Source organism: Excalfactoria chinensis, chromosome 23 (assembly GCF_039878825.1).
Source record: "Excalfactoria chinensis isolate bCotChi1 chromosome 23, bCotChi1.hap2, whole genome shotgun sequence".
NCBI lineage: Eukaryota > Metazoa > Chordata > Aves > Galliformes > Phasianidae > Excalfactoria > Excalfactoria chinensis.
The window spans coordinates 506,354-518,356 of record NC_092847.1 but is presented as its reverse complement, the minus strand read 5'-3'; the positions used below and the strand labels follow the sequence as shown (position 1 = coordinate 518,356).

General features: G+C 48.5%; 1 protein-coding gene across 1 annotated transcript in view; it reads left to right on the top strand.

Annotated features, from left to right (window-relative positions):
* IGFN1 (immunoglobulin like and fibronectin type III domain containing 1) overlaps positions 1-6,579 on the top strand; it is a 28,750-nt gene extending 22,171 nt beyond the window's left edge. The window contains exons 18-25 of the mRNA XM_072356063.1: positions 176-349; positions 766-894; positions 1,360-1,662; positions 2,149-2,237; positions 3,065-3,260; positions 3,586-3,885; positions 4,341-4,667; positions 5,437-6,579. Of these exons, the coding sequence (XP_072212164.1) occupies positions 176-349; positions 766-894; positions 1,360-1,662; positions 2,149-2,237; positions 3,065-3,260; positions 3,586-3,885; positions 4,341-4,667; positions 5,437-5,450 (1,532 nt within the window). The 3' untranslated portion in view covers positions 5,451-6,579. The remainder of the gene's footprint in view (positions 1-175; positions 350-765; positions 895-1,359; positions 1,663-2,148; positions 2,238-3,064; positions 3,261-3,585; positions 3,886-4,340; positions 4,668-5,436) is intronic.
* The last annotated feature ends 5,424 nt before the right edge of the window (positions 6,580-12,003 follow it).

Below are 12,003 nucleotides of genomic sequence, written 5' to 3'. Positions count from 1 at the left end.
CTCTTAGAGTGGGTCCAGAGGAGGGCCATGAAAATGATCAGAGTGGTCTCAATCAGATTTTCGAAACACACCCATATAAACACATTGGAGAAACCTGGAAGAAACGATCTAGCAGGTATATTTCCGTATCCTTCAATAACAGTATTCTAATAATAAAACATTGATGTCTTTCTAGCTTCACCTGGTGCCCCTGATCCTCCCGAGATCATCGGTGTCACCAAGGACAGCATCACAATATCCTGGAAGGCACCTCGGAAAGCAGGAAGCTCCCGAATTTCGGGATACATCGTTCAGAAACGCAAGAAGGGTAGCATGACCTGGGTGCCAGTCAACAGCGTGCCAATAGCAGGTAGGTAGCTTACTTAAACCCTGGAACAAGTTTGAAAGGCTTGAAAAAAGGCTGAGAGCTCAACTGTGTTGGGTTCAGAAGGTAACATGTGCAATTATATCCACCAGGTGCAGGCTAGGACCTCCTTTCTGATATAGGAGAGTTTAGAATTATCATGTAAGGAAAAGCAGTGTTATGCTTTCTGGAGCTTAATAGCTCTCAAAGAATATTTTCTTTGGAAGAGAATACAATGAACACAGCTCAGAAGTATGCATACTCTAGGGTAGGAGAAGACAGGGGGAACTTTGGACAGTGTGTGGTTTGCTCCTGAGAATTCAGTGTACTGTTCTGCATGGAGTAAAAATACAGCAGTGTCTCGCTGTTTTCTGCTTGGGGAACTGCTCACTCAAGCCAACATGCTCGTTTTATTTCTGCAGACAAGAAGATGAAAATAACCGATCTCAAGAAGGGTCTGCAATATGAATTTTGTGTGGCAGCTGTCAATGCTTCTGGCATGGGAGATATCAGTGCACCGTCAAAAGCTGCCTTTGCTCGGGACTCCACAAGTAAGTGAACTGCCACCATCCTTCTGTCCTGGGAGTACCTAAAGCTGAGCAGAGACTGAGGATGTTATTGAGGAGGCAACATTTCCAATGCTTTGTAAAAGTATGTGAAAACAAAGAACAAATGGGATATATTTCATGGCTGAGCACGCACTGTCTGCATGGGAAAGGAATGGAAGGATTTCCTGTGTGATGTTTAAGTCAAGGTACAGTGGATGCCCTGTGCAGAAGTTGTGTGATGTGGAGATTGGGTCAGGATGGGTTGCAGACCATTTCAGGAGGGTTGAGACCATTTCAGGAGTGTTGCAGGCACCTCAATCTGCCTTTGAAGAATGGAGACGAAATGGTATCAAGATAGCAGAGTGGATATCCAATGCACTGCAAGAATGTTGAGGATCTCAAGGAAGTGACTGAAAAGAGGGTACACGTGTGCTAGAAAGATGTTTTAAATAAAATTTCCTTTTTCAGAACCTCCAGGTAAAGTGAGGGACCTTAAAATGACCGTCAGTGACAGCACTAGTATCACCTTGACATGGAACGCACCTGAAGCGAAAGAGGGAAGTACTGTGAAAGGCTACGACGTGGAGATACGGTCTCCTAACAACCTCAGCTGGACCAAATGCAACGCTTTTCCTATAGAGACAACCAGTTACAAAGTTAAAGGCCTGCAGACCAAGGAGATGTACTTCCTACGTGTGAGAGCCACCAATGACTGTGGCCCAGGAGAAGCCACAGAGCTTGAAGCTCGTATTGAAGCTGCTGCTCCTGTTGGTAAGTTTATTCCATGTCAGCTGTGCTCAGCTTCTATTATTACTCTTCAAGATCCCTGAAAACACAAAGAATTCCTGAGAATGTTGAAAAATGCTCCTAGTCCAGCTCCCCTTGTCATCAGTGTCCATTACAATTTCTGTTTGCATTCATGTCATTTTACACAAAGGATCATCCATGTAATGGGGTGAAGTGTCTCAGTCATGGAAAAATCTATGACACATTAGATGTATGCAAACGTTGTAGTGAATGTAGCTTAACATCCTTTCCTCTCATTTAATTAGAGTGCTAAGTTAAAACTAATAGAACATGAAAGGTGAATGGTTAGCAAAGAACTCTGGTAGTGAATCAAGGCGCTTTTTCCCTACCATACCACTGACTTTATCAACACCCTGCAGACAAGCTGTTGGAAAGGCTAGCACATGCATGTGAGTTTGTCAGCCGATGATTATGTCATAACATGTTTACAGCAATCACTGTCTTTTCCAGTTTCTCCCAGGTTCATAATAGACAAAACAGTGAAAAATTTCCTGCTTATAAAAGCAGGAAATACCATTCGAGTGAATATTCCTTTCGAGGTAAGCTTTCAAATTGAAATCCCTCTTTCTTATTTGAATGTGTACAAGGCACTGGGCAAATCCTTTAATCTGCCTGTGCTGTGTATGCTTTCTGCATGAGGAAATCAGGAAAAAGAATTCAGCTCTCACTCTTGACATTTGTGGTTTATGGGGTTTATAGTCATTCAGTTACCCCAGCAAATAAAGTGCTTGGAATGCTCTCCGTGCAGCCATCTCGGAGTTATCACCATCTGGAACTGATCTCCAGCTCCCTTAGAAAGCCTTAGGGGTGGCATTTCTAGCAACATTCTCTGACTGTGTTTGTCTTACTGCACAGCAGGACATAATCCTGTATCCCTTACAGAAATCCAGTGTGCTTTGACATAAGCTTGGAACAGCACAGGTAAAGTCTGGGATATCAGGAGGAGGGTGGCAAAGGTAAAGCGTGCACACTGCTGACCTTGCTCCAGCTCAGCTGCTCTTGTGGAATGTTGGGACCAAAGATAGAGAAATAGAAATATGCATTTCTAGGATGTTGTTTTTCTTCCTTTCAGAAACCAGCAGGTGTTTTTTAAAGCAGAAAACATAAATTACTGATGTCATGTGTTGTCTTTGATCTGGCACATCTTGTTTGACAATAGCTGTACCCGAGCACCTTAGTACCAAGTTACAAAGAAACTCTTGAGCAGCTCTGTATCCTGGGCTCTTAGAGCCAATCTCTGATATTTCTATGTAATACTTAGGATGTGTCTTGTATCTGTGCATTTTGAATGAGGTAATGAAACTATAGGTGTAAGGACACCACTTGGAGGCAGAGCATGTGTGCTGTAACCAGTTATTCTTCACAGGCACCTCCAGATTCTGTGTTGACCTGGTTAAAGGATGGGGTTCCTCTTCCAAGCCATGCTAAAATAAGCACTCAAGATGATACCACCCAGCTGCTGATTAAAGAAGCTGAGTTCACTGACAGCGGCATCTATACCATTGATCTCATGAGTGGGACAGGAAGAAGAGAAACATTCAGCTTCCAAGTTCAGGTTACAGGTAACTGTCACATGCATTTCTGTATGTTTGTGTGTGTGCATAATAGATTTACAGGTGAATATACAGGTAGTAGGCAGTGAACTGAGTTCAGCCCTCTTACCTCTATCCACAAGAAGGGAAGGAGTCCCAGAAGTTCAGTTTAATGCTCAGTTAGTTACAAATAAGCTTGTGCATCTGGAAGAGGAATCAAATTGTGTCCTTTCCAATGATCAGGATGTCTCCCAAAAGCTCAAGCATGAAATATGTGATGGACTTGGAAGTTTTTAGTGTCCTACTCCGTGCTACTTTCCCTACATCTTCTATTCTACTTGTTTTCATCTAACAGATATCCCACAACCACCTGGACCTATTGAACTGAGAGAGAATGTGCCAAACATAGTGACAGTTATCTGGGAGCCCTCAACATCTGAGAAATGGGAACGAAATCTCTTCTACACAGTCTCGAAGCGTGAATCACAGAAAGGCCTGTGGCACGTGGTGGGTGACCTGATCTACACCAACAAATTCACTTACACCAAAGTGATCCCAGGCAGGGACTACTACTTCAGGGTTGTGGCAAAAAATCACTTGGGATCCAGTCGTCCATCCGACACTGTGCAGCCTTGGAGAATTCGAAAACCAAAGGGTAAAATGCTTTTACAAACAGCTGTCTGTGTAATGATGTCGTTGTGCTTTGCTCCTTGTTTCTAACACTCTGTCTTGAAATAGGTCCCCCCTCCTTTAAACTATTGCCCAGAATGAGGGTGCTTAGAGAATACTCTAAGAAATTCCATTTTGGTAGGGGAGGATCATCAGTTCTATGTGTTGTTGTTGGAGACCTTTGTTTCCAGCCATGTCACATGATTTGTTATACTAATTCCTAGCAAAATCTAAGGCTTAAATTTTGCAGAAACTTGATGTTTGTGAGCTATTTGAGGAGAAACACCAATTACACTCCACAGGCTTGTGGGGTCTCAGACCATTTGTGGTTCCAGATGTAAACTGTCACAGTTTTAAACCAGTCCTTTGCTCTGACTTTGAAGCAGCATCTGAGTTAGTGTGTATAACACTGTCTGTTGTTTTTTTTTCTTCTTTCACCAGCTGACATTCAAGTCAGACCACAGAACTACAGGGGAGTTAATCAGAACCAGCCCCCGAGGTTCCTCGTCCCCCTGAAGTCTCACGTGGTGATCACTGGCAGTGAGTGCCGCATGAGCTGTGCAGTTGGAGGCCATCCACCTCCAAAAGTCACGTGGTACAAAGATGGGAGAGACCTCTCCAATAATCCTTCCTATTTTGGCACAAACGACTTTGGTGTCTGCTCCCTGGTGATCCTTGGTGTTTCCAAGGCTGATGAAGGAGATTACATGGTTGAAGCCACCAACGAGTTAGGCCGTGCTTCCAGCAGAGCCTCCCTCACTATTAAAGGTAACAGTCCTTAAATATCCCTTTCTTTCATCGTGTGGCGTCAAGATAAACGTTCTTGTATCAAGACACCTTAAAAATAGTAGCCATACAGCTGTGTTTATTGATAGGAGCAGTGTCCTGTGATGCAAAATGTGTCTGGACTGCTTTATTGAACTTGTTTAATTAACCTTAAGTGGTCAAAGTGAAACAGAAATAAAAAGGCAGATGTGGAAAAATCCAAACCTTGGTTTCCTCATGAGCGCATCAGTTTGGGTTTACCATGGAGCAAACGTTTTAGAAAGAAATACCCTGTTTTCATTTAATAAGGTAATATCTATGTTAGAAATCTCTGCAGTGAAGGACATGCAGGACAGAAGACTTTTGGGCAGCAGGAAGGTGAAGCAGTGAGGGATAAGATGGGGTTGGTTGGCCAAAGGCAATGAGAGGGCAAGAGTGACAGTCTAAGTTAGCCAGAGTCAATGAGGGTCCTGATGTGAGTGCAGAATCAGTGCTGCTGGCTGAAGAGGGACCTGTGGTGAATGTATTTGTGGATACATTTAATTAGCATTTCACCCAGTTCATTATGAAATCGCCTTTAGATTGAGACAATTCTCTGCACGTAGGTCAGGATGCCTCAGGTGGGATGTTATGAATGGAGAAATGGATCAAATAAATGTAGTCCTTTTTCAGATGTTGATCCTTTTGACCCATTAAGATTTGAGGATGTCCTTCTTGTATGCCTGTCAGACCATCTTCCCTGCTGAGTTACTTCTCTTTCTCTTACTTTCAGACTCTGGCCTGTAACAGAACCTTCCCGAAACCACTTCCTCACTCCGGTGTGAATAAGGTTTTCTCTGAGAACTGGCCCTGCACAAAGGCTACGTGTCTGTTTTCAGATGTGCAATATAGTCTGAGTGCTTTCTTTTTCAGATCCAGTAGTTGCATTTTGAACAGGATGCTGCATTGTAGTCAGAACGGCGAGGAAAAGCTTTAAGAGAACGGTATAATCCTGACCTTCCTCTACGACCTTGAAAACAAACGAGAAGCTTCCGAAACTCAGAAGATGAGAGGGGAAACATAATTGGCCAAAGTGAGACTTTGCATGGAGAAGGCAGGTGTGAGACCGTCCTGCTCCACTTCTTACTGCTCAGGCTGCCACGAGAGCGTTTCTCAACACCAGATCTCTGAAGCTGGCCTCTTACCCTGTGGTTTTATAATATGGAGCACTCATTTTGGATTCCACCTAACTATCAGCAATTGGCTCAGTTGTGGTAGAAGCATTAATTCCACTACCAGCAGCAGATATGCCATTTCCCTTTACATCTAAGTGGGAAGCAGTGTGTCTGCTAGCTTCATCCATGTAAGAGGAACTCTCAGGCAAGGCTAACATGAGGCAGTGCTACTGGCAGTGAAAGTGGGTGGATGAGAATGAATGGAAATCTAGAACCAGTTGTATTTGTGTGAGCTGATCAGCTATAAAAAAAAGGATGTCGCAGTCCTGAGCACTACCACATTAAGCATCACCTTTGAAACATAGCTCGTGGCATCCCTAGAGTATTATTGCTTCATGCTAAAAGAGGTTACAGATGTTTCGTGTTTGACCAGAAGTACGAAGTACAACCAAAGGTCCTCTGCTATGGCTGGAGGATTCCATCAGTGAATGGAGAATGAGAATGGAAAGCCAAAACGTCGTGGTGACCACACAGTGCCTTGGAGCTTTGGCACCACAACAGTTTTCATGACAGCATCTCAGAGAATAGGAGAGTCAAGGACTTAAAGCCACTGGATCCTCAGGCAGCCAGTCAAACATTCATGTGGGGCTGAAATGTTTCTTGGTTATATTTTGTACAATGTTGTACAGATATAGGAACGGTAGGTCGTTAAATTAAACAATTGTTCATTAAAATTCAAGTGTAAAATGTGTTTATCTTTGAGGAGGAGGCCCAGCCAGCTCTGCATGCTAATCCAGCTCCATTAGAACAGCATTTTCACGTGCAGTGCCTGTATATTTCTTGCAAAGCTGAGTGATAAACACCAGCAAGGTCTCACCAGCTTTGGATTTACTTACACTGATGAGATACTGTAGGACTGCGTAGTGAATGTGTGGCATTACATTTGCTATTCCTGGCTGGCACCTGCAGCAATCACGCAGTTGCTGGCATAGCAGAGAGGAATCGTGTTGCTCACGCAGTGCTGCTAAAGCCCTCTTGCATTCCTCGTGCTGCTCATTTGCTGTTGGCTTCAGACGAGGATCTCATGCTGAGGTCCCTCTGGGCTGGCAAACCCCTCCTGGCACCTTGATGGAGCTGAACACGTGCTGCTGTTTGGTGATATCTAGAGAAATTAGCTTCTGCTGTCGCTCTTTGCAATGGCTGTGTGACTTTGGGAGATGATAGATGGGGAGCTGAGCAAAGTCTGAGCACTCTTCCTGCAATCAGAATGTTGCCCAGGTACCTCGGAGCTTCATGTTGAGTGGGGCTGCTGGTGTGGCACTGCTCTGTGTGACAGAAGATCCTATTAGGGCAGAAAGCAAGTCCTGGTGTCAGACTGGAGCCAGAGTTGCCATCTTTTGTACCCATCTCCTGGGCTGGGGTGGGCAGGGAGCAACAGCTGTTGGAGTGGCCTCTGTCTGTGCTCATGTGATGCACAGCTGGTTCCATCCCTTCGTCTCCAGGGAGAGGTGCTGTAGGACTGCAGAGCCCTCCAGGGCTGTTATGAGAGGGTTTTCTAACCCTGAGGGTGTTTGCAATTCCAACTTCTTCATAAGCATGGGATGCTTCAGAGCTCCGCTATCCACCATAAGAGCTGCCACTGGTATGTCTTAGCAGTTGTTAAAGGACTGAACACTGCCATCCTGAACGATGAGGATGGCACCAAGATGGAATTTATCTGCCTGAGGGTAGGAAGGCCCTGCAAAGGGATCTGGATGTGCAGCCTGCCGTGCTCTCGCCTGGCTGATACCTGCTTCCCTGAGCCTCACTGGTGCTGCTGGCTCCTCCTCACCCTCAGCAGGCACAGCCTTCTCCAGCAGATGCACATTGACATGACAGACCCAGAGGCACTGACCTGGGAAGTTCTGTTACCCTGCAAGTGACATTTCTTCCTATTTGCTTGCTCCTGTTCAAGCAAAGCCGCTCTGTGATGTAGCCCAAACCTCAGGTCCGAGCAATGCCAGCCCCTCCAGGCTGCCCACATGCTGGGTTTCAGGAGCCGGCCCTCAGCTCTGCCGTGGCACATCGTGTCCTTTGTTCTCACCCGCTGCATGGTGAGCAGATGAGAGCCGACTGGGGAGCATAATTTATAGGTAAGCTGGAAACAGAGTTTTGGCAAGGCAAAGCACGCCGAAAGATGAAGCAATTCCTGGGGAGCTGCGCTCATACTGGTTATCAAACGATGCTTGAAAGGCTCAGTCACGCAAGAGGAGAGTTGAGTTGCTCAATTCCAGCAGAGGATAAACTCTCTATGACGGACACGTGTTTGGGAGCAGGAGCTGATAGCTTGCTTTTGAAAACTAGTCTGGCAAGGCAAATCATGGCTTAAGGTCTGGGTCCCAAGGTTGGCGGAGCTGCAGGAGAGCACCTGTGCACGAGCACATGCCTCAGCAGGGCTGCACCACCTCCTCCCTCCCTGCTGGGAGGCTGCCTTAAAGACAACCAAACATGAGCAAGCTTTGCACTGCTGACCCTGAGATCCCATGGGGTGCCTGCAGCTGCTGCAGCATCCTCAAAGGTGAGCAATCCATGGGTGTGCAGCACGGACCGCATCCCCTGGGAGCTTGCATTGCCTCTTCCATGCTGGGGTTGGACTGTGGATAGCTGGAGCATCCCTGCCTGTGCTCATCTCTGCCATGAAGCACCGCAGTCCTGGCTCTGTGGTGTTGTAGGGCAGGACTGGAGCTCAGTGAGCTTCAGCTGCCCACAGAGGGGGGAGCACCCAAGAGGTGAGGCCTCCAGTAGAGCTGTCCAGAAAAACTGCATTAAAACCCATTTCTGCACAGAAGGATCTGATTTGGTTTCATTTCATCCGACTGGTGAGAAATTCTTCAGGGCAGCTGCTAGTTAATAACACCTGGAACATCCTTTCTGCTTTTCTAACATCAAACATTTGTATAAAACATCAGGATGCTTTTGGTACAAGAAAGCCTTTATGATGAGGGAGGTGCAGCTCTGGGATCAGAACATCCCCATCCTCAAAGAGATTCAAACCTCAGCTGGGCATGGGCTGGAGCAGCCTGGCTCACCGCATCCAACCAAGCCTTGACAAAGGAGATTGCCCTGGGCAGGCGCATACGGGTTTGGGCAACATAGGAGGTGGATGGAGTGGTCACAAAGCCCACAGCTTTCTTCACACCTGTTGTGCACGGGATGCTCCTGCACAGACACCTTGGTTCACTGTTCCCACACTATCACAGGGAGGTGGCTGCCACATCTCCCACCTCCTTTTCTCCCACCTTTTGTATTGACTCCCTACTGACTGGTGCTCAATCCACAGCAGTTTCTATTGAACAGGTTTCAGGATTCATTTAGACGTGGGGTTGAGCTTTGGGGTCACCCACCTCATCCTTCGGGGTTATTGCCACGCAGATCCCACCCCACTCCATAGATGTAAATAATGCCCCGTGGTCTCTGAGCTCTCTCTGCATCCCTTCCCCACACCGTATGCCCCATCCTGTGCCCATCCACGGACACGTGGCCACGCACAACCCCTGGGCACTGCTCACCACTCTCCTCTGCTCCCTGTCGCACCCCGGGCCCACCCCCCACTTCAAAGAGTCGGGCGACTCCGGGCCGTGTTGCTAAATCATTACATAAGCCATCCTGCAAGGTTTCCTCCCCCACCAGCAATGCAAAGGGTTTCACAACCGCGTGGAATCGAGCGCATCCTCGCGCCATCGACGCGCTCGCTCCCTGCCTAAATTCGTCCCTGTCATTCTCTGTTCCTTCCCCGATGGGAACAAGCTCTCCCTTCCCTGCAGCATTTCTGAGCTGCTTGAAGGAAATCCTTCGTGGCACAAGCTTCTCAGGGAAGCTGTGGGTGCCAGGCTGTGAGGGCAGTCTGAGCTGGTGGAGGCAATGGAGCAGGGATTGACACTGAGAGACATCAAGGTCCCAACTATTCGATGCTTCCATGAATTCCTGGCAGCGTCACCTCCAGACGTGGTGCCCCATCCCTCCCTCCAGCCATCCCCAGGGGCAGCAGGTGCATCTGGCAGGACCTGAGCTGACTATATTTACAGGACACCAGCCAGGTTACACTCGTGCACCCCACAGAGCATCTGGAACACCATTCCAGGTTGTCTCAGTGGTTGGCTCCATAGTAATCTGGGCTCTTCTCAGTTCCATACCCCACACTCACCCAAACACTGTCCCATGCTTTTAGTTTGGGCTGTAGGTGACCGGAACAAGGATGAGCTTTGCTTGAAGGGCACCAGATGTTATGCCATGGTGTGAAGCATTTCCCTCACTGTGATTCTCCTTCACCCTGAGTTGCACATTGCCTGGCAGTGATGGGTAGTGCCTCAACCAGTTTGGCTCCTCAGGTGAGATGGAGACACAGGGAGATGAAAGCTGAGTGGACGCAGCAACCTGACAGCCTGATCCTTAAGGGGAGCTCACAGCTTCTTCCGTCTCCATCATCATCACCATCATCATCCCCTCCCAGACCCCTCCTTGGTACCTGCCCTGCCCCAACAGCTTGATGCCTGCTGACCAATTCATGGTCAGAATTGAGATTGTTGAGAGCTGGGATGGGATGGTTGGGTAGGGAACAGCCAGGTTAGGGAGGGGCAGAAGGAACAAGGAACATCCTCAGCCTCGATAGTGATGAGTGAGAGCACCTGCAACTCCTGCACAGAGCATCAGGAATGGTCTCCAGCTCACAGACATCCTGCTCTGTGTGTCCCCTTGTGTGAGCTGTATGCCATGAACAGGGGCAGCAAAAGCAGCAACCCAGGAGCCTGAGCCCATAGATAGCTGGCAGTGGGGTCTGGGAGTGGAGAACAGGATAGGAGAGGTCTGGGAGAGGCTTGTTGGTTTACCAGGGGAAGGGGAGCTGAAAGGGATCCTGCTGCTCTATGCAGCCCCTTCATGGGAGGATACAGACAGAGGGAACCGAATCTGCCGAGGTGGGCTGGGAAAGGAAGAGAGACAACAGGAGCAAATGGGAAATTGCAATGGGCAAAACAATTCGCCATGAAAGCAGTGAAACTGAGAAGCGGTGGGAGCTCCACCAGATCTCAGCTGGGTAAGGTCTGGAGAAACACAGCTGATGCTGCTTTGGGCTGAGGGTCGACTCCTCTGTGTTACTCCATCCATCTGTTACAACACACCTGATCCAAGCATTGATTTTTGTTCCCAGCTGCTTTATCTCCATTGCGTAAAGCTTCCAGGTTGGTGCAGGGAGCCCTGCACTGCTCTGTGAGCTGCCCTTCCTTTTGATGGAGGGCTTTTCTTTATCACGTAAGCTCCCATCCATGCTGAGCAGTCTACCAGTGCTAAGTGCTAAGGGCACTGTCACCATCTCACCCACCACCCAGAAAACAGCACAGCACCAGGTGTGCAAGGAGAACCTGATCCCCCAGGAGCGGGGAACCCTCCATTTGTGGCCGAGCAAAACTGAGGCTCCTGTGCATGAAGAAAACAGGCTTTCCTCGGAGAGAAACCTCGCCAGGCTCGGGGAATTCTCAGCTGAGTCACGGCTCAGAAAATGGCCATTTTCCTGGGAGATGCACCACATCCCCGGCTCCGCTCCGTCCGTCCCACCCGCTGAGCAACACCGGGCAGCAGCGAGCCCAGGAGCTGCGATAGCACAGCGGGGCCGCCCATCAGCCTCGGCGGGGATGGCTGCGTTTCCCCGGCGGATTTTGCAGCCGTTCGTTGCCACTTTCAGCTCAGGAGCTCCTGACAAGTTTGAACAGAAAGCCCCGCATCGTTCTGGGAGCAGCATTGGGCCAGCGAACCCTTTGATTGCGATCAGCCAGCTGGCAGGAATCCCAGGCACTCGCACAAAAATGCTTTGAAGCGGCCAGATGCACAAAGGTGTGTCCCTGTGAGCGTGTGGGGCGAGGAGCGGTGATTCACAGCATCGCCATGCGGTGCTCGGGGTGCGCACAACGCAGCGCTGAGCCGCGGCGAAGGGCCGCGTCCCCCTCCGCTCTCCATCTGTTTGTTTCAGGGCTGAGCTCTCCAATATTGTGCCCATCTTTCCCCATAGCCGGCTCAAGTTTGGTTCCTTCTCATCCTCCCCGTATTGCCGCAGTTCCTGCGAGCTCCAGACAGGGAATGTGCTCCGGGCTCTTGTAGATGTAAGCTCTGCTGCACTGGGTTTGCTGGGATGACACTCACCGTGCCCTGCTAAG